Source organism: Eupeodes corollae, chromosome 3 (assembly GCF_945859685.1).
Source record: "Eupeodes corollae chromosome 3, idEupCoro1.1, whole genome shotgun sequence".
NCBI lineage: Eukaryota > Metazoa > Arthropoda > Insecta > Diptera > Syrphidae > Eupeodes > Eupeodes corollae.
In genome coordinates, this window is record NC_079149.1 from 48,718,512 (window position 1) to 48,742,213 (window position 23,702).

General features: G+C 31.8%; 1 protein-coding gene across 6 annotated transcripts in view; it reads right to left on the bottom strand.

Moving 5' to 3' along the window:
- Nucleotides 1-10,746: 10,746 nt before the first annotated feature.
- Nucleotides 10,747-23,702, bottom strand: part of LOC129952667 (neogenin) — a 434,009-nt gene continuing 421,053 nt past the window's right edge. For 3 of the 6 annotated variants that reach the window (XM_056065418.1, XM_056065421.1, XM_056065420.1), the window contains exons 6-14: nt 21,706-21,832; nt 21,333-21,488; nt 17,525-17,734; nt 16,138-17,462; nt 15,957-16,069; nt 15,752-15,889; nt 15,516-15,690; nt 14,411-14,544; nt 10,747-13,858 (exon numbers count right to left, since the gene is read on the bottom strand). In XM_056065418.1, the coding sequence (XP_055921393.1) occupies nt 13,626-13,858; nt 14,411-14,544; nt 15,516-15,690; nt 15,752-15,889; nt 15,957-16,069; nt 16,138-17,462; nt 17,525-17,734; nt 21,333-21,488; nt 21,706-21,832 (2,611 nt within the window). In that variant the 3' untranslated portion in view covers nt 10,747-13,625. Of the gene's footprint in view, nt 13,859-14,410; nt 14,545-15,515; nt 15,691-15,751; nt 15,890-15,956; nt 16,094-16,137; nt 17,463-17,524; nt 17,735-21,332; nt 21,489-21,705; nt 21,833-23,702 lie in introns of all 6 variants that reach the window. The other 3 variants (XM_056065416.1, XM_056065417.1, XM_056065419.1) reach the window with 1 other exon arrangement.

The following is a 23,702-nucleotide window of genomic DNA, read 5'->3' on the forward strand; positions in this document are numbered from 1 at the left end:
ACAAAAACATCACTAAAATATTGACACAAGTACGACAACTAAAATAAATTAGGTGGGGCAACAATCCGTTGAGAACTATGGCCTAGTGACTTTTAGCTCTCAACCATTTCTGTGTGCGAGTAACATTTTCAGGGATGGAGGGGACCTACAGTTGTAAGGCTTATCCGAGCGGCTAATTTGAGAAAGCACTTTTCATGATTAGAATTACTCTTATAGGATTTGTCAATTCCTCGTAAGAGGCAGTACCCGTAGAATAAGACTTTAGATGGCACAGGATTGAAACCAAGAACTCCTGTAAAACAGTCTTACGCACTAATCATCGCGTCCCAGGTAAAGCTTTGTAAAGTACGGGTAAAGTAAAGCAACTAGGTTGCCAGAAATGTATGACGAATTTGTGTAGAACGGTCAAAAACAAACTTATTTTGCTTTAGGAGAGAGGCGTCTATATCACCCTGTTCAGAAGGTTGAAGTAGTTTAGGGAGTAAATTACTTAAATTCAGATTATTAAATATCAAGAGTAAAACTTAGACTAAGTACTATACCATTCTTAAAAGTATCTTATAAATACGTAGTTTAATTAATTTTTATAGAAAATGGAAGACATAAAAACATTCGGTTTTGTTATGTTTTTTTTTCAGAATTGATCCCTGCCTGTGCCATATAAAGTTTTTTTTTTTCAAGGAATTGACGAATCTTCCAAGTGTAATTCTTGTCATGAAAAGTGCCTTCTCAAAATTAGCCGTTTGGATTCAGTATACAAACTTTAAGTCCCCTCCATTCCTGACAACATTCCTCGCACACAGGAATGGTTTAAAGTTGTAAGTCACTAGGCCCAAATTCTCAACGGACTTTTGCGCCACCTAATTTATTTATTCAGAATTAATAGTTTTACTAACCACATATAGTCAACTTAGTACTTCAATTCACATTTAAAAAAAATTGTCTAAACTTTTTTTTTTCATTTTTACCTACGACACACAGGAACTATATACGACAAGTTTTGTAATCGTAAAAAATTTCAAAATTGATATTTTAATACAATATTGAAGTAGTCGAAAAAAGGGTCATCTGATTTCGTCCGTCTGTCTGTCCTCTAGCCTACAGCCCAAATCATTGGGTCGATTAACTTCAAACTTAAACAGCCTTATCGGAAATTCCTTGGGAAATATGTTTCCCCAGGAATTTTTCCCTTCCCGGAAGCAAGATCATACTATCGGGAATTTCTCACGGAATTATTTTTCCTTGGGAGTAAATTCTGCCCTCATAGAAATAATGAATTTATTTTCGAACATAATTTTGAAATGATCTGAAAGTCAGTTTTTAGTGAAAAAAATTTGTTTGTTTTCTTCCTAAGACGTAATCCTTATTTAAAAACGCAAGGAATATCATTTTTATTATTAATCGATGAAATACAACGAGAGCAACGAACATTAACATCTTCTTTTGAAACTCACTAATATTGTCATTGGATCTGAATGTTTTCTTGAAATGGTATTCCATTTGTTTTTGGTGTCGCTTCATAGCCTCAACTGTCTCTTCAACCTTATTGCAGCGTTCTTTTTGGATTTCAATTTCTCGTTCCAAAGCGACTTTACAAATTATGCCTTTTTGTGGCTTTTTTGTAGGAAGAGCAGTTGAAGTTCTGTTTTCAATGTTCATTAAAATTAATTAAAATTAATTAAAACGTGAACTTGGTGAGTATTTGTTGAATTCGACCTTAAAAAGATACATTTTTATTAATATTTCTATTATTATTTTGTTGAGAATTGATTACATTGTTTGCTCCGCTCTCAATTCCGACAAGTAAATAACGGGGAAATATTCAGAGCGAAAAACACAAGATACGTATTTTTCCATAGGAATTTTGTTCCCAATTTCGAAAAATTTCCGATACCAATTTTTCGAATATGTAAATAAATCCATGGGAAAAGATGTTCCCGATAATCCCAATAGTCTTTTTACACCAATTCTAATTGATTTTAACGTAACACTAGCTCGTCTAGAAAAAGAGTTTCAACTGAAGTTCTAGGGACGGGTGGAATGAAATCACGACATGAACCAACAAGTTTCACTTCAACCGGTCCAAACAATTCACTAAGGAGAAGCTAATTGTGTAGAAAATATATCATAGAATCAACAGCAAATAAAACTGTTACAATAAAAATTAATTTTATTAAAAACATTTTCTTCTCCTTTCACAACAAACTCAATCCAAAACACTGAGCTTATGACTATTGCTTCTGTTGGCCAAATGTCCCTACAGAATCGCCATATAATGTGGCCGTCCGACAACTTATAGGCGGGGTTGAGAATATTCTGAACGATTTCGCGTAGGTCCTTATGGCCGGAGCAGTTCCAGATTCGTACCAAAATCACACTAATCCAAAGCGATCACTGAAGCTGTTATGATTAGCTTCTTCCTTTGAGAACTTGCCTGGTTTGCCCAATGCACTGAGGATCTTCTTGATGTTGGCAGGCTGTTCATCCAGTTGCGATAGCCCACTGTTGTGGTTTTATTCAGTGGAACAACGATTCCTACATTGTGGAATGTTTTGGTGCAAGTTTTCCTAGTCCTCCTGCACCAGAAATTTTTTTTCATACTTATTCTCCTCCACAAATGAACTTATCGCCTTTCTCATATCTCCCAAATCCTTGTGATTGAACGGAGTTACCGGAAAGTTTTTCTCCAGGTAGCAAACGAAAGCTTCGAACATATTTGTGGCGACGATTTCGAAGACGCATCCCTTGGTAACGTCATTACGAACTATGATCAAGTCTTCCTCGTCCTTGGGGTCGTCACGCCAGTAGCCTTAACAAAGAGCTTTTGAAACTCTGGAGAATCATGGAGGAGAATTTTCGAAAGTGTAGTATACGAAATCCCTTATGATAGCTTACAACTGTATAACAACACTGTACGTACACTTATGTTGTGTTGATGTGACATTTATTGAATGATTACTTGGGGAGCCCAGTCGTAGTCCCACCGCCGAACAATCATCACTAAATCAATATATTCTACTACCAATACTTACTTTATTTTATTATACTTATTTTTATATTATAACGTTACTAAATAAATAATTTACTACTTATAATTAACGTCGTAACATTTTGGCGACGAGAAACAAGTTTTTTTAATAAAAAAAAATCGAACTACGCATCATAAGTAATATACCCAAATTGTATACCTTCACTCCAACAGAATTAATTTGGGTTTCTTTACTTTCTTTCCACGTGTCAGTTCAGTTTACAGCTGAAAAAGTTGTATGTAAGCTATGGAAGCAGCGGAGTTAAAGGAGCTACTCAGACAACAGGAACATTTTCTGAAGTCTTTAATGACTAGTCAAAGAGAATGGATGAAAAAGTGACGAAGCCAGATATGGTTATGGATGGCTTGGGAAGACTTCCGTCAAATACACCTGCGCCTCCACCTTTCCATCAATACCAGAAAGAGAAGCATCACTGGGAATCATATTTGAAGCAACTAGAGCAACATTTTTCTGCATATTCGGTACAGGAAGACCAGCAACAAAAAAAAAGTGTTCCTTCTTTCGTGGGTAGGTTCTGAGATTTTTGAATTGGCTCAAAATTTACTTGGAGACAAATTAGAGGATCTGTCATTTAAGTTTATCACAGATAAATTTTCTGAACATTTTAAACGCAACGTTCACATATTTGCAGCACGATATGAGTTTTTTTCAGGCAAAAATGGGGGAAGGCCAAAGCTATGCAGATTGGGTAGCTGAGCTACGAGGCTTATCCCGCAATTGTAAGTATGTCTGTTCAAAACCAGAATACAAGCGAGAATTTGATGATGAACTGCTGCGGGATACCATAGCCATCAATACAAAACCAGAACCCTGCTCTGGAAGATGTACTTTTGATAGCAGAATCTTATGAAGCCACGAAAAACACAGTAAGTGTCCTTAAAAATGTAAAAGGGCAAAGTACTCAACAGCAAGAAATTTGTCTTCCTCGTCCTTGGAGTCGCGTTTGAAACTCTGGAGGATCATGGATTAGAATGTTTCGTAAGGTTTGTTTGTTTAGTTCAACTTGGAATTGCTACTAGTTTTCGAGTGGTTTTATATAAAACTTGTGGCTTACGAAAACTTGTGGTTTACCAAAAATGTATGGCAAAATTTATGTTTTCGATGTATGTAGGTTTCCTGCGAAAACCAATAATTTAATTTTAATTTTCATAGATTAAAAATAACAATAGGCCCCATATAAAATTCGTATTTTCTCAAAAACGAAGCTATACGAGTAGATTTTTATTAAATTTTATATAAAAATTTGTTTACTACCTTGGCTTCTTTTAATAAAAAAAAATATATATATTTGTATTACTCCGTAATTTTGTTTTTTTTTTTTTTTCTCAGGAACTCATGAACCGAATTCAATAATTTTTCCATGCACAAGCTCTCATATCTCTAAATAATATATTTGATCATCAAAGATTCTCAAAAGAATTAATAAAACATTAAGAATTGTCTTTTGTGTATTAATAATGGTCTGTATTCAATCAGATGCTAATTTTTGGGAATAGCAGACATGTTTTTGGGAATTTAAGAATGAAGAAATGGATGAAAAGAGTTTGTGTATAAGTGAAAGGAAGATAGTATAAAAAAAAGACAAACTTGTTTTGCATGTATAATTTAAAATTATAGTTACTACATGTTTTTAAAAGAGACTCCTTGGATACATAAGCAAGTTCGTGCGATCCAGTCGTGCATTTTATTTATTCAAAATTGTAAGTCCAAATTTTTAAAACCCAACGACAAATTTATTAATTTAATTTTAAGATTACAAAAAAGATCTTTGGTTTTCAAAACCGTTGTTTTTAACAAGTTTTTTTTTTCAATTTAAGTATTTTCTTTTAAACGGTGACAAAATTTGATTTCGACCATTCTACTCTTCCCTAAATCTTTTCTCTTTCTAGAAGTACTAAAATAGTTGAATTTTTTCGGCACCATTTCCTAATTAAGATCGTAAGTTAAAATTGTATTACCGCTAAATGCCGAACAATTCATTATTTTTTTTTATTTGAAGGCATGCAATGTTGGACAGAATACTTCTTTAAAGACTGAAGTAAAGAAGGATTGATTTACAACTCACTGCTGAAACACAGTGGTGACGGAGCCGAAGTCGTAACCGGAGGACGCTAATGCAGATGCACGAATACAACGCGACGGAACTGGAATCGGAGCCAGCCGGAGTCGGAAGAGTTGACCAACTTTTAACCTTGACGTACGACAATTTTGACGTCTATCATTTTTGGCACATCAAATTTGATTTCGTGGTTTGTGTTTGTGCATCAAATTTATAATCTTCATTGCATGGCTTGAATAAATAAAAAAAGTCAAATAAAATAAAATAAAATAAAATAAAATAAAATAAACAGTTAAATTAAATCAAATAAAAGTTAAATTAAAGAATACAAAATAGATGAATCGGAAAAAATTATCCAAGCTCTCAGTGAAAGGGACGAAAGCAGACACTACACACAAAATCAAAGCAAAGGAATGGAATTCATTAAAAAAAGTGGAGAAGTCTGCGATACACCTACTCCAGAGTCATCTCCAAAAAACCTTTGTCTGCACAGACAGCCGAATGCGATGATGAGAAAGTTGGGAGAAAGTATTCGGCCCAAATGGAATTTTTAAGAGCACATTTAAGACGCTTTTCCACTAAACTCAACAACAAGTTGTATTCCGTGTGATTCATTCATGTTGATTTAGGGAATAAATCAGGATCATTTTCTTTAATGAATTTAAAAGTGGTTTCAAAATACAACTTTTTATTTCTTTTCTGGTACAATGGCTGCACCCACCATCTTCGCACATTAACTTTACTATAGTATTTTAAATAAATATACGACAATTGAAAAAGTGACATTATTAAAACTATATCTTCGTTTTCAAAATCCATTTTATTAAATAATTTTAAAACTCAGCCAAACTCAAACCAAATGATAAGTATCAAATCAATACTTTCAAAATACAACTAAATCGATTCATTAGAATCTGGTTATCAGGTAGATACTATCTACACAGACTTTATAAAAGCATTTGATTCTATTTGTCATGAAATTCTTTTAGTTAAACTTCGAGCTTTCGGCATTCACGGATTGCTTCTGAAATGGATTTCCAGCTACCTTTATAAAAGAACACAATGTGTGAAATTAGGGAAATTCTTCTCTAATATCATACAAGCTTCATCAGAATTGATCAGCAAAATCTTCAAAATGATTTAAATGTTTTATCTGATTGGTGTGATAGGAATATCCTTCCATTAAATATCACAAAGTGAAATGTTTTTATGGCACATCGTATTTTAGTTCCTATGATCCACAACTACCATATGTTCAACCGGATTCTTGATCGCAAATCTGAGATTCGTGATCTTGGAGTCATTTTTGATCCGAAGTTGTCTTTTTCGTTACATATAGATTATGTAATTGCAAGGGCTAATTCAATGCTTGGTTTCGTCCAGCAAAACTGCAACGAGTTTTCTAACCCTTATGCTCTGAAATCAGTGTACATGTCATTAGTTCGTCCGATCCTTGAGTACTGTTCAATTGTTTGGTGTCCTTCTACTTCCATTGGCATAACTCGTATTGAAAGAGTTCAAAAGGCTTTCACAAGATTTGTTGTTAGGCAACTAAAATGGAGAATTGATACTCCTTCATATCCGTCAAGATGTGCTTTGATTGGACTTGATTCTTTACAAAAAAGGCGTTCTGTTCAATGTGTACTGTTTGTCCATGATGTATTTTCATACCGTATCAAATGCCCACAAATCATTTTTAATTTTGAAATCTATATTCCGGAAAGAAGATTGCATCTTCGTCATTTCTTTAACAATCCTAAACATAGATGTAATTATGGTTGCAACGAACCATTTACTAGATGCATACAATTTTCCAACACTATATGTAATGAACTTGATCTTTCTACAAACAGATGTGAATTTAAAATCCAATTGCAAAGCATATTATAAATTAGCTTTAAGTATTTAATTATATTTTTATATCAAAATTGTCAGTAATCTGTAAGACTTATATCTGTAGATGAATAAATAAATAAATAAATAAACCTATATCAAACGTCAAAAAGTCGTACGACGTATTGTGTGCGTACTTTCTGTTAATGTACGAAAAGTTGTGACAGCTATTCCGACTCCAGCTGCGGCTCCGATGTTTGCATTGTGTTTCAGCAGTCAAAGTAACGAAATGCAAAACCATTAAAAATAACAAAAACATTTGTGCAAAAAGTTAGCAAAAAAAGGAACTAAAAGTAGGGTCTTTTCTAATTTGTATTAAAATAAGCTGTTGCTTGAAAACAGTTTTGACGCGGTACATACAAGTTATTAAATTCTTTACACTCGAATTTTTAATATATTCTGCTCAGACCATTTATTATATTCCATCCTGTGCATTCATTGATATTTTTAATAGGGTAAACAGGAGTTAGTGCTAAATAAATTAAAATTTCTACGAGAAAGGTGATGATCTTGGTGGTTTTTATAGTTTATTTTTGTTACAAGAGATCGACTTGTAGGTGGGTTTTAAAAACGCTGAAAATGTATCTTCTAAATACCCAAATTTTAAGTTGAAAAATCTAAAAGTGGGCGAGTAACAAAATGGTAAGTGATCGACTTCTTTTTTAATTCTTTTTATGAAGTTGGAGAACTTTTGAAAATAACTTTAAGCTTTTTGTAAATTGACAAAACTTTGAGTTTCTAAAAAAGTCGATGAGTGAAGCTATGAAGGGTCTGAAGCAAGTATTAATTTTGTAGGTTTATTTCCTATATAAATAAAAGAGGATTTAATAGGAAGCTGAAGTTTGTACATCTGACAGGTGATCATTTTCAATTGAAGTTTTAACTAAAAACAATACTGGTTATTATAATCGTAAGTTAAGTTTTTTATTTTATAAATCTTTGTAACTTATTATTGTAAAGTTAGATTAATAAATAAAATAAAATTTTGATACCTCTTTTGAGATTGTAAGTGCCCTACAAGCACTATAATCTTAATCTTAATCTTAATCTTAATCTTAATCTTAATCTTAATCTTAATCTTAATCTTAATCTTAATCTTAATCTTAATCTTAATCTTAATCTTAATCTTAATCTTAATCTTAATCTTAATCTTAATCTTAATCTTAATCTTAATCTTAATCTTAATCTTAATCTTAATCTTAATCTTAATCCTAATCTTAATATTAATCTTAATCTTAATCTTAATCTTAATCTTAATCTTAATCTTAATCTTAATCTTAATCTTAATCTTAATCTTAATCTTAATCTTAATCTTAATCTTAATCTTAATCTTAATCTTAATCTTAATCTTAATCTTAATCTTAATCTTAATCTTAATCTTAATCTTAATCTTAATCTTAATCTTAATCTTAATCTTAATCTTAATCTTAATCTTAATCTTAATCTTAATCTTAATCTTAATCTTAATCTTAATCTTAATCTTAATCTTAATCTTAATCTTAATCTTAATCTTAATCTTAATCTTAATCTTAATCTTAATCTTAATCTTAATCTTAATCTTAATCTTAATCTTAATCTTAATCTTAATCTTAATCTTAATCTTAACCTTAATCTTAATCTTAATCTTAATCTTAATCTTAATCTTAATCTTAATCTTAATCTTAATCTTAATCTTAATCTTAATCTTAATCTTAATCTTAATCTTAAATTAGATAAGAAATCCAAATCGCCCCAAGCCTATCGATATGTTTCCATTAAAAACATCATTGCCCTATTTTTCTAACGGTAATGTGTCTATATAATCACACATACAATAACATTAATAATAATGTTAAACTCAGGCTATAATTGTATGTACAATACTTATTTTATTGCGATAATGCATGTTCTATGAATTTTAATGTTATCATTGTAAATGCAAGTTAAACTCTGTTTAAAAATGTAATAAATTTTAAAATCTAATGATGCAGTTTTGTAGGTCTATTGATTTCCATAAAAATAAGTCATGACATATATTTACATAAATCCAACGGGAAAGACGTTAAAATGATTTTAATCAAAATTTTCCACTTAAAATTGTAAAAAGTACGGAATTTATTGACTTTTTGGGTTATTAACTTTCCTAAAACTTGTCGGATTATTATGATTTAGGTGAATATATAAAATTTAAGTGATTAGCTAGAATTTGATGTAAAAATATTTTAACAAAATTACAATAAAGTGTATTAAAAACGCAAATAACGAAAATATTTGTTTTATCACTATTAAACTTTTCAAAAGCTAAAAAAACACCTTAAATGTACTTTATTGACTTTAAAATGATGTTAAATAGTATGTTAAGACGAGGCCTTCAAAAAATTAAGTTATATTTGATTTTCCAAAAAAAAAAAAATGTGATCAAAAATTTAAGGTAAAAGCAAGGAAAATTTCAAAATTTTCGTTCAAGCGATACTTAATCGGCTATAAGTCGAAAACCACTGGACCGATTTTAATGAGTGATATGTTTTTAGAAAGCCTAATTGGTCACTGATAATATGAAATAAAAATGCAAACTCCATACTTAAAATTAAATGAGTTAGAGGGAAAAAACTAATAAAATTAACTTTTTTGACAAAATGGGTCATAACTTTTTTATAATCCAATCAATTTTTAAAATTTAGATTTTATTATATTCTTGACAAATAAACAAACATTTTGGTATATAAAACATTTCGATAGGTCAACTAGAAGCTCTGAAATAGTGTATTAAAGATATTCCAAAATGAAATCGAGCAAATTTCTAGGCTATTGGTCGTTCAAATTTGTGTTCGAAAAAATTATCGAAAATTTCTCATAACTTTGGCGATTCTTGTTCGATTTTGACAAAATAAGCAGGAAATGAAAGGAAATGAAATATAGACTATTTTAGGGGTTCTTATTATCTTTTGTGTGTAAAAGACCTTGTTATCATTAGGAAAGAATTAGAGGATTGAAAAATTGGTGTCGGTGTACATTGTTTTTGTTGTTATCAGACGGGGGTCTGAATGCAACTAATACTTACTTCCTTATAAAATTCAAACATAGGAATTCCAGAATACAATAAGAAAATCTTACGAACCTCCTGAAATTAGTATTTTTGCTATAGGTAAACACCATATATTGTTTCTTAACCATATTTGATTCCTGAAAGTGTTTGAACATCCTCATAGTCTGACTTCTATAACGTCAAACTAAGTTCCCCAATAGGGATAGCTAAAATTCCATAAATTTAATAAAACAAACAGTTTATAAATAAGAATGTACATTTATTATTCAATATTTGTTTTGGTTAATATTTTCGTCAGTTATGTCTTGTTCTTTTTTTTTTAATTATCTTCCTTTTTTTATTCTTATGTTATTTCTTAGAAACTATTTAAATGAAAAATAAAAAAAAAACAAAGAAAAATTCTTTGGGATAGTCCCATTTGTCTCTTGGTCTTCCCTACATATATGTACATACGTACATACATTTCATAATATGTACGTACACATACAACGTACATTACATAATAATAAAACAAAAATATTTGTTCGCAATTGCTCATTGCTTTCGTTAACAAAACTATTTTCTTATTATTTGTTCCGATTTTAACTACTTATACAAAAAATTCATTGTTTTTCTTTTTTTTTAAATCGATATAATATATGTATAGAATATTTTTTAAATTATAAATACATTCATAATTAGTTGTTTTTATTTTTGTATTTTATTATTTCAACATAATAGTTTGTTTTTATTTTTAGCATTTTCGCATAAGTTCACTTAATATTTTTCTTTTATTTTCTTTCTCGTTAGAATTCTATTTATATTATTTATAAATCTGTACAAAAATGTCTTACAGTAATATTATTCAATTGTATAATTTATTTCTTAAAATTATCTAGAAAGGAAATAATTGAAAGACAAACAAAAAAAATATATAATTAGAGGAAGTGGTGATTTCTTATAAACTACATAATATAAAGTACATTATACAAATACATATATTTTTTTTTCTTAATTATTATTAACTAAAATATATATATGTATAAAATAATAAAGTTACACATAAAATATGTATATGATATAAAATTATTATGAATGAACAATTAAATGGCACAATGATCACGATGGAGTGTTTTGATTCCAAAATAAAAATTTCAATGGCAATTACAATAAAAAATTAAAATCAATATTCATTTATTTTATATCATTTATACCTCTGTACTGTATATTAGTCATCGTGATCGAGGAGTTTGTTATATTTAATAAAAGAATAGAGGTACAAATATGTATGAATGCAAAATAAAAGAAAAATTTATATTTCAAGAAGAATTTGTGTGACTTTTTATTGTTTATTTTATTCCTTTGGCAAAAATAATTAGACGAATGGAGACAAAAAGTCAATGACAGAGTCAATTAAAAATAATGTAGGTATCATCAAATAAATAAATGATTTGTGAATGTTAACTAGAAAGTCCATTTAAAAAATAAGAAAGTAATTTTTATTCCGTGTGTTTATATTTAAAAATTGAGATCGAGTGCAATAGGATTGAATTGTAATCTTTAAGAAAAAGAATACTCAAACCCGAAAGAATGTCAAAAGGACATTTAAGAAGGAACAAGTTTCCATTCCACCACATTAACGCTAGGCGGTTTTTATTTCCTATTTTTCTATTTTTAATTGATGAAGGACACATTATGAAGAACAGGACTTCAAATATGACAGGAAAAATCGATTCCATAACAGGTAAATGATTTTTCTTGTCAAAACAATATGTCTACAATTAATTGAAAAAGGCAAATAGGAACCTAGCATAGTGATAAAATAAAGTGATTGACAATTATTGTGAAATTATATTTGCTACATTATTTATTTATCATACGACACGATTAATGTATCTAAAAACTTAGATGAATCATTTCAAACCAGCATAATTGGAAAACTTGATAAGTTGGAAGTTTATAGAACTTTAAAACATTTTTAATTTTAAAAAAATGATTCTAAATTCCTTTCGAAAAAAAAACAACACACAAAAAAGAAAGAACAAAGAACACAGAACACAAAAAAGACTTAATATAGTAAATTAATTATTAAACTGTAACAATGAATCATCTGAAATGTATTTTCTACATTTTAATAAAAAAAATCACACAAATTCAAAACATAAATATAATTTTGATAAAATATAATTTCAAGACAGTAAATTTAGTTTAGTTTTATGTGTTAAAGATTTAATTTTTCTGAATATTTTATTTTTGTTATTTTGTATCTTTTATGATACTTAACATTTTAAAGTTAAAAAATGAATAGTGAAAAGTTATTAAATTTATAAATATTTACAGGAATTTTTGTGATATACAAAAAAATAATATAATATTCTTAGTCACATGAGTTTTGAAGATATAAGTAGAATTGTTTAAGCATTAATTTTTGTATTTAAAAAGAAATCTTTTTTTACTTTTTTTTTACATCACATTTATATGTATTTTTGTTTTTCAATTATTTAAACCCCGTCGTATGTTAACACAATAATAGTATTATTTGTTTTAAAAGGATTTTGGAGAACTTTAAAATGTTTAAAGAGCCGAGATAGATAAACTTGGAATTCGTATTTTTTTCTAATATCAACGATTTAAAATAATGTTATTCTTTTATCTTTTCAGTTTTGAATTAAAATTATGAGATGACAAATTTCAGTGATTTAAAATAGCTTTTTGAAAAAAACTGAAATGTGAACATTTGAGTCCTTTACTCAAACAAACAAAACTCAACTTTAATGATATCTAAAGGATCTTGAATATCAATCAAAACTATATGCTCATAATTTGGCAACGAAAACCTTTTATCTAAGACGGCTCTTCGTAATATTTAGATAATATCATACAAACATATTTTTGAAAACTTTAAAATTACCGTTAATGGAAATAAATAAATGAATTATAGTGTTTCTTGTTTAAAATGACTATTGCTTGACTTGTAGGCTTAATACACTTAACAAACTCAAAACTAAAATAACAAGGACTTTCTGGAGTGGTGATCCTTTTTCAATTAAGTTGACGTGATATGCATGCATTTTTGTGTGTTAAATTTTTGTAGTTCTATATACGTTTCTGTCTCTTTCCCCTGAAGGGGCAGTTCTTGAGTGCGTACATCAATATTTCATTTGTTAAATTTTATTCTCGGTGTATTTTTAAAAATGTTGTTTAATTTTTTATATTTAAATTTTAATGTTTGTGTATTTAAGTGTCAACACTACTTGTCTAATTGTTTACTTTTGTTATTAAAAAAATACCTGATTACAACATTTTTGTAGTTTTTTTTTTCTTCAATTTTTTAAAAACAAAAGAATGTCTTAAAATTTTGGGATGGCATAAGGTAACTTTTTTAGTTTTTGTTCTAATTTAAGAATAATAATAATCAAACATTATTTTCATAAGGTGCTTAACTCATATCTTGTTATAAGTGATTGGTGTTTGATTTTTTTTTTGTATTCAGGGTTAGTGGATGGGGTGATGATTGGCGGGAAAGGAGGCGGCTGGCTAGGGAAGGGCTTAATATTACTTTATTTTATATTGTTTTTTTTTTTCGTATCTATGGTCTATTTATTTATTTATATCGATGTTAACATTCAAATTCACTGGCAGTGATTGCACTTAAATCTTTCATTAGGCCCTCTAAATTGGCCATTTCTTGATTAAGTTCTTCGGTGGAAGTACTTGGTGCAAGTCTTTGTATTTCATCTGTTGAATGTGCTATTGATGAGCAGCCTGTTAGGCGATTTGTGGGTGTGGCAACTGAGAATGATGGTTTTTTGAATGGTGAAGCATTTTGGGGACGTATTGTAACTGCTGGTGCTAAATAAACGATATAGAAAAGACATTTTGATTAGTTGTAAGTTTAAAAAATGATACAGGAATGAATAATGTTTTATAGGATCAAACAAAATCAAATAGCAACATATCGGGTTGGGAAGTTTTTGTATAGTTTTATTTAAGGGAGAAAACTTGATACATTTGGATAAATAATGAATATTTTGTGTATATTGTTTGTAGCTTGGGCAAAGCGGTAAGGAACTGATTAGAGACTTTGACAATTCGATTAAACAACGAAGTCAGAAGGTGATGGGGAAGATTTAAACTTAATATTTTTCCTTAAATTTACTTAAACCGCCTTTCTATTCTATTCGCTTATACGAAAGGTTTTTCTTGGGAAACAAGCATTAGACAAGAAAGGTCAAAGAACAAGGTTCTTAATCTTACATTTGCTCTTTAAAAATTAAAATTTCTCTAAACATTCTTCGTATGACTCATATGCCGCAGTCCAAGAAACTGAACAAAACATTCCAAATTTTGCATTTCCAAATTCAAATACGAAAACATCAAATGAAATTTAAGTTTTCTACTTACTGTGCTTAGAACATGTTGTAATAACTGGTGGCGGTACACCAGGCTGTGGTGGACCAGGAGTTCCGAAACTCTTTAGTGGATGTCCACGTTTTGAAGTTTCTACAGTTGATATTGCTGTTTGGTATGGTGGATTGCTAAAATGAATATAAAATGAAAATAAAACAATTTTTTTATGAGTAAACAGACACAAATTTAATTCATAAAGTTCTTAATCTAACAAAATATAAAAATTTAAAATGCAAAGACTATTTAATTTGATTACGACGTCTTCTTCTTTTGCGGCGTTTTTTATGTGTAAACTTATCCATGGGTTTTCTTCTCGGTTGCAAACGTTTTAAACGACGTTCTGTCAGAGCCATATCTCGATAAGGTTTCTTTTCTTCCTCGCTTTTTGAATTCCATAATTTTGCACCAGTCCGAACTATTCGAACAGGATTTAAATTACCATTGCATTGCTTTTGACGTATTCGAATTTCATTTAGAAAATTGAAAAATGGATTTACGGAGGTTTTGCCATTTTTTAGAATTTCTCTATGCAATGTGCTGGGACTCAGTTTGACTCGAGTGCGTCTGGCTTCGGAAGTTGTTAAATATTTAAATAGATCGCGAAGTTTTTGATATAAATAATTCATTTACAACCAATTGTGAATTTCACAGAATTTGGTATTTGCAGGAATAGATCAAGGTTTTGAATTTTAAATAATTATAGAAAATTTATTAGAAACCATTTGGAGGAATTTTAAAATGAATTGAAAATTAAAAACATGTATCAAAGAAAAAAAAAATAGAAACAAATTTTGGAATGATTACTAATTTAATTACTTAAAATAAAGTGAGCTAAGTGATAGAAATTTTAGAAAACTTAATTAGATGAAAAAAAGCTGTAGATGATTTTTGAGAGCCTACAAACTAGAACCCGGTCCTTTTTCAAGAGTGGCGGTATATCTGTTTATTCCATGACTACAACTTTTAAGTCATTATTTTTAAGTTGCCATTTTAATGAGCAAAACTGTAAATTGATTAATTGAGCAGCCATAATGAGAGGGGGCTATCGTGAATAAAATTTCCTCGGAGTCTAAGAAATTCGCCATTTTATGTCACTTACCTAAATCCATCATACATATACGGGTGTTCTGGCGTCTGTGCCAGAGAGTTATTCTGTGGTTGTGACAAGCTCTGCTGCGATAATGTTGTATCAACACCCATATGCTGCCTATTTGGAATGTTATATTGCGTTCGTGGATATTGTGGTCGTTCCATCGTTGAGTTCAAAGAAGTAGCTAAGAGAAAATTAAAAAAAGTCAAACATTTTCTATCAGTCTTAAAATCTCAGTAACTTACTCATATAACCTGGGACATAAGACCGTTTGTCTAGTGAATTTGTCACACAAGGTGGAACCGGTGCTTCTATGTCGTATTCATGCAAACTTGGTCGAGGAAGAGTCAAAGCTCCACTACTAGATGCTCCATCGCTACAAGCTTTAAAAGGATACAAAAATGTATGTATAATAGTGGGTTTCTTTGATGGCTCGAATATGAAACTTACCTGGAGTTGAATTATGATTATGCATTGGTTTATCGATATTCTTCAATTCCATTTGATCATGATGAATCCATAGATCTGGTGGCTTTGGAACACCAACATTGTTTTTCTGATAGCTGTAGACGTCGGAGAAAGGAACACTTTTTAAAGGGGAGCTATATATGAGTTTCTAATCACAACCTACCTTTTCTTAGAGTGCTCGGGTGAGCTTTGTGGCTTTTTGCGACACAAGATCACAATAACAGCAACAACAATGAATAAAATCACTGCTGTGCCAAAAATGATCATGTAAATTATCATCTCATTGGTGAGTCCTTTACTGATGGTATTTGGTTCTTGTCTTAAAACTGCTGCACCAGTTGTGTGAGAGACCAGAGTTGAAAATGGTGCACTACCTTTGCCGGTTCGAGCTTGAACCTTAAAGTAGTATGTGGTGTGTTGCTTAAGATTTAATATCACCATAACATTGTCATCTAGATTCGAGCTTTCAATAGACCAATCTCGGTCTCGTTTCGAGGTATCTGTGGTGTAGTACACATTGTAGCCGCTTATCTGGCCCATACTGTGTTTCGGTGGAAGCCATTGGATTATAACACTCTGAGGATTATTCTCATCGGCTCGAACTGTCACCTCTCTAGGAGGTGATATTGGAATGTTTTGGAGGGTTGTATTTAGCACAGACATTGACCATGCTGATTCGCGTCGGCCCTTGACAACTTTTACAGCAAATTCGTATTGAGTATTAGGACGTAGTTCATTTAGCATGCAATTCAAGTCGGTGGTGTTGTGTAACTTAAACCGACTGGATCCTGTTATGCCATATCGCACAGTGTAATGACGATTATCTGTCACATGTTGATTTTTGCTGAGGGTTGTGTCAATCCAATAGACCACAATCGATGTGGAAGACATTGTTATTGCCCTCAAACCAACGGGCACTTCAAGGGGCATTGGAGCTTCCATAGGTTCTTCATCTCGGGTTTTGATGTTGTCATAAATTGGAGGACCATCTCCCTTGATATTTCGAGCTCTCAAAGACACAACATACTCGGTATTGGGTTCGAGTTTCTTCAGAACATAGCTTCGTTCGCTTTCGTTAAGTTCAAGAATATTCTCGTCGGGAATTCCTTTACCCCAGCCAAGGACAAAATTGCGAATTTTGATTTCATGTTGAATTGGAGGGCCCCAATGCAATGCTATACTCTCTGCTCCAGTTCGTACAACTATCCATACTGGCTTCCCAGGAACTTGAGTCTCGTCAAGATCATTTTCCAGAGTTACAACGCGATGCCATTCGGTGAATGGTCCTGTTCCATTAACTGTCATAGCAGCAATCTTCACCTGGTATTCTGAGTTTCGATCCAAGCCGTTCAATTCAAAGTAACGAATATTAGCCGGGGTACTTTTCACTTCAGGAGCTTCCTTCAGTTTCCGATAACGTATCTTATAGCCAGTGATTTGGCCATTTCGTTCTTCCTCAGCCGGCGGTTCCCAGTGCACGGTTATTGACTAAAAAAAGAGTTATGTAAACATCATAAGAATTTCCAAGTTGTTTTAAAATTCGAACTTACTGTTGAGCTTGTTACTTCAAGGGTAACATTATTTGGTGGTTCTGAAGGTGATGATGAATAGGTTTTGACTTTCATTTCATTCGATGGATCACCCATTCCGTTTTGATTAAAAGGCACAACGGTAATTGTATACTCGGTAAATGGACGAAGTTCATTTAGAATGACACTTTGCGATGTACTATCCGTGTACATTTCAGCACCGCTATCATCCTAGAAAGGAAAACAAAAATAGAAAAGTGATATTTAGTGGAGTGCCTGTATACTACAGCCGACCATATGGGTTAAATTCGGCAGTTCTAATTTGTTTAGGATGTTGGCCAAATAAATAATCTAATTTCTCGACCTCAAGCGCCGATGTCCAAAAATCATATAAACCACGAACTTTTGGTAATGCTTTTAAAATGCTTGATGATTAAACTCAAAAAAGCCAAATCTAAAAAAATTATTTGGTTTTTGTGAAAATTAGACACAAGCCGTGTTTTGTTAGAAGATCTATCCATAGTATAGTAGGATTTTACACGAATAACAAAAACAATATCCATAGTATGAATAACACCGATAAAGAGTAGAATTTTAGTATGGAGGGGTTTTTGACATTTATACGAGTCTCGAATGGGTCTTATTTGGTTTCGTTCTCATATGTTGGTACGATTAGTTGTGCATTTGGAATTATTTATGTGTTTTTCATATGAAAATGGACTAACTGGGCTTATTTGGCAAGAAAAAACAGTAGAAAAGATAATTAAATTTAGCTAAATTTCCACCAAAGGTTTATCTTAGTCTAAATTAAATAAATCTTTTTGGTGTTTCCAACTCACAAGAAGGTTAAAAAATGATTAAGTCTGACAGCACTTTCTAAAATGCAAACAGTGTTTCGATGTTTCGTATGAAGTGCAAGTGAGATACTTTGATTCGTGTTAAACAATGGAAAACTGAATATTTCAGCAGCAAATAAGAATATGCTACCTACTCCATGTGCATTTTTTTTTTTAATTTACTTAAACCAAAACCATATTTTTTGTACACAAACATGCAAATAAACAGACCATTACGCATTATCTGTAAAACCAACTCCTGCACACAGGTTTCTTCACAAATTTTGTCTCGACTATCCCCGACTGGAATCGAGGCGAATCAATCATTTCAACTCGATTCAGGTATATAAAGAATTTAGGCGAGTTTTAAGCTCGCTTCAACACCACATGTTAATGTAGTAGTCTACGAACAAAACCCCTTCCGTGAAGCAATTGTTAAATTAACTTTTTTTTAAAGAATCTCAATTTAGAGATGTTTTCTTGACATTTCTTCTTGAAAATTGTCCATTTTATTAATTTTAGTTAGTTTTTTTTTAACATTTGATTTTGAAGAAGGGTGAGCTAATAGCTTTTATAAGCATAAACTTCCTTATGGAATATCATAAACTACCCAGGTGGAGGCACTTTTGGAGTGAAAGTGAGGATTTGGGAGTGTCTTAAGTGATTGAAACAATGAGTCGGAATAGATTCGACACGATTCTGAGTAGCTTGCACATAAACGATAACAGCCTTATTCCAAGAAATAACGAAGATTGACTTTTCAAGCTTCATCCAATAATGGATTCGTTGAATAAAAAATTGAGCACTTCCTACCACGGGACAAGACAGCTTTCTGTTGACGAGTCGATGATTCTTTTCAAGGGTAGGAACTCAATGAACCAGTACAATCCCATGAAGCCAATAAAGAGAGGTTACAAATTGTATTGCTTAGCTGACCAACAAATTCTGGCGGACAATGAGGAGAGCGACAAAGACAATGTTTTGAAAAATATTCCTCCATCGGATATCCCTGGAAACGTGGAGGTATTCGAGTCCCGAAATAATAATGATGAATTAGATGAAGGATGGGATAGCAGTGATGACGAACAATTGGCGAGGTATAGAAGGGTCGAGGCCTTGGAATCGCGTTGGCTCAAATGCGGTTCGTATGATGCTATACCTTCTACCTTAACAACAAATAAAGTACAGACTTGAACAGATTTAAAAAAAAATGAGCTGAGGATCAAACACTGGCCAGTATATTTGAAAAAATATTTGATGATCGAAGTTATATGGTGTACAGAAAAATAATCACGAATTTCAAATAACTGTGAATGACTTCAAATTATTTTTTGACATTCTATTATTGACGGGTTATCATTCACTTCAGCAAAAAAGGTTATATTGGTCCTTGGATGAAGACTTACATGTTCCTAGTGTGTCTAAAGTTATCTCAAAGAAGAGATTCATGGATATAAAGAAATACTAGCATATTTGCAACAATGACGCTGCTTCTCGGTCTAACGATAAGCTGTTCAAAGTACGACCACTTGCTGATTAGCTTATCAAGAAATTTCTCCAGTGGAGTGTTTTTCATGAAAATGTACCTATAGATGAATCTATGATGCAATATTTTGGATGACACCCATCGAAGCAGTTCATAAGAGGCAAGCAAGTTCGGTTTGATACAATAAATGAAATATTGTTTGTACGATGGCTTGATAACAGTGTTTGTACTATGGGAACAAACTACGACTTTGTTCATCCCCTTGGCAAATTGAAAAGATGGAGCACTACAGAAGGAAGGAAGACAGCCGTTGATATCCTTTTTGTCTTTCAAAACTACAATAAAGAAATGGGCGGCCGGTGTCGATCAAGCTGATCAGTCAGTTGCAGTATATACGTGGTAAAAAGTGGTGGTGCGTTTTATTCACCTATATGCCCGATTTGGCAGTAGCTAATGCTTGGCGTTTACATTTACTGACCGCTGATAAGAAACTAGATCAACTCCAATTTCGTTGCAGTATTACCCGTTTATATTTGAGTAAACTAGCCTCCAAAATCGATGGAAGATGCCGCCGTTAGCCTTCTTCAGTGGTGCCAAAAATTGTTCAAGATGGACATGGACACTTTTCCCAAAAGTTGAGTAATCAGTTGCGATACATTGTTTTTCACAAGAAAGCATCGAAAAGGGATGTTTCGAGAAATACCACACTTGAGCTCATTGGCCCCATTCGAGGACGGCGTTTTTTTACGAGCATAAATACAAAACCCGCATTTTTGATTAATGAAATATTTATTTAGCCTCCAATAGACACATTAATAAAAACAAATTCAAAAAATTACCGTTTCTTTGTATTTGGGTCCAAATGGGTTAAATGGATATTTAATGCTTTCAAAACACCGTTTTAGTGTGACTTTAGCACTTTTAAAAGGGCATATTTTAAAAACCTGGTGTGGGAGAAGGCAAGATTCGAATTCAAGACTTTTAAAAAAGTACTTTCTTACGACCATTTGAAACTGTACATACTTCAAACTTTTGAGCAATAATCTTAATATAAATTTTGGGTGTATAAGAAGGTTCTGCCACAAAAAAAGTAAGGTAGTTTACTGATCTCCGAGGTGAAAAATTGATTATTTTATACCGGGTGCAGTATTCAAATCAATCAAATTTAAAAATATTAAGGTCCATATTCCTTTTGTGTGGAACAATGTTAGTTTTTGTTTTTAAAGAAGGCCTTTAAAACGAATAAAGCCACATCCATTTCCATCAGTTTTATTGTAAATGTTTCAAATCAATTGTTATTGTAGCCATTTTTCATTTTTAGGATTAAAAAGGCTCAACGATTTACATCAATTTGTTATCCTTAACAGATAACATTTCAAATGGCACAAAAGGTCCTTTTAAAATCTGTCATTCAATTTTAGAAAACAATTTATTTTCCCAATCCAATCAAAAAATATACAAAAACAAATCAATAAAAATAGAATAAAATGAATAACCAAACACCTACCTCAGCATAATAGATGCGATACTTGGAGATAATCCCATTGGTGACGATTGGTGGCTCCCATTTCACATAAATCTCTTTGTGGTTCAATGGATATCCTTCAACACTTCGAGGTGGACCGGCAATATTCTCTTCCGGTTGTGTCCGCACTTCCAAAATCTAATATAAAAAAAATAAAAAAACAAATCAAAATCAAATCATTTGGAAAAATAGGGTTAGGTTAGGTACGTACTACGAGCGTACCAGAAATACATCGTATTAAGTTTTGAATCTCTGATATACACAAGGTTTAATTTAACAAAAAAACAGTTTGCGTCCACCATCATTGGTTGGGTGAGTGTTTCGTCAATATACAACGTCATGATAAATAACTCACCTCAGATGACTCGCCAGGACCAAAATTGCTATTGCCGATAACCCGGAACTGATAGGTTTTTCCTGGCATCAAGGACTGAATGTTGACTTGTTGGTCGTCATGTGATTTTGTGATGATTTTTTGTTCCCTGATGACGGTGTGTAAAAAAATGAAAGAAAAAAGAAAAATATATTTCATGAATCCTTTTTGGATTAAAGGATACGTGCTCCCCATCATCATAATCATCATAAGGACGATGATGATGATGATGATGATGGAAGGTAGGAAGCTAGATGAGGTGCGGCAGAAGGAAATTATAATTTTCTCTCTGTCTGGACGTGATACAATTTCAACAGTCTAACTGTCAATGGAGTGGGCGTGAGCATGAGTGGTAATGGTGGCGATGCGATGGGTGTTGTGGCTTGGCTCGTCGAGTGAAGAATGCCATTGCGCTGGTTGCAGTCTCCTCGAAATTAATTTTCCTTCAGGCAAGAAAAGGAATTTCAATTCGAAATCAATGATTTTCTGTTGGTGCTGTGCTCTGTTGCCTGTCTGCTTTTACTTCCGAAACACTTTGTTCAGAGAGCAAAAAGAACGTCATTTTCTCAAACCTCGAAACTTTTATATGGTATGCGGCTGGCTTCAAAATGGAATGTATCCACATATCTATAAAGGTTTTTGTATATACATATACTCGTATCTTCAAACTTATGTTTCTTTACGAAGGAGTTTTGGGAGAAAATTTTCACTAAAAAACTTCATACATACATTTTTGAGGGAACATCCTACTTGTTGGACGATTTGGCAATTTATCTCAATGAAAGTCTGAATAGTTAAAGCAGTTAATTTTGCCAAAGAACTATATTCTGATTCCGATTCCGACAAGCATGCCAGAAAATTTTTCAATATTGGAATAAATAGTTTCCCTTTCAATTGGACTTTTGCCCATTTATCAAGAGGGTGACGACGACGAGACAGCAAAGGAATGAGGATGGGAATGGGATGTATACTTGTATCCGTATAAGGAAAAAGAGTTTTCAGAAAGGAGTTGCAGTTTTCGATATAAAAACCGAAGAAGCTAGTGAACTTTTAATGGCTGACTTGACTATAGGTTGGCAAAGCAAAAGCGAAGCATTTCAATGAACTTGCTTTTTGTTTGCGATAAAATGTGAATGAAGACATTTTAAGTGATGGGCAGGAATATAGAAGCAGGAGTGAGTAAGCCATCAAATTTAAGAACAAAAGACAATTAAGGGCATAGAGAAAAAACAAAAAGAAGAAAACCGTATTTTCAAAAATGGGGATGAAAAACAAAAATAGAGTATTCCAATGCAGATAGAGATAAAAATGTAAAGCAAGCAAATGAATGGTTTCTAAATGCGGCAAAATCCCCCATTTGCTAAGATGGGATGGAATGCTAGAATTCTTTGGATTAGAAAAGCAACATAACTGAAATACTACATATATTGGAAGGGGTTTGGTTTAAATGTTGACTTTTGAAGTTTCGTTTGTTTTTTCTAGCATTTTTTTGATATCCGTGAAATATCTAATTTGAGTTTTTTATTTGCTTAGTAGGGATGTTTTGAGTTTGGAATTGTACAGAAGCAAAAAAAAATATCGATTTAGGTTGTCTGAATTAAGGTTGGCTTGTTTCAACTTTCAACACAAATGATGCAATTAATTTATTTCAAAATATCAGAAATTTAGGCCTGTGGATTTATGACTTTGTTTCAAAATAAGGGCGGCTTTCGATTAAAAGTCCACTCCTAGAGTTTTTTTTTGTACAGGGACCTAAGGGTCTCTCTTGAATAGATTTAAAATATTATAGTTAGGAAACACTTTTAAATCATAAAAAAATGTTTTCGTTTTTGGTTCGAATGTTACTTTTTTAAGAAATCTTTTTTGACTCACTTTTTTTTTAAGGATAGCACGACGTACAGTCGCCACTGCTCTTTGGTGGTTTGTTTGTTTTGTTTTTCTGTTTTATAGAACAAGCGCCTATATTAGATTTTCTTAAT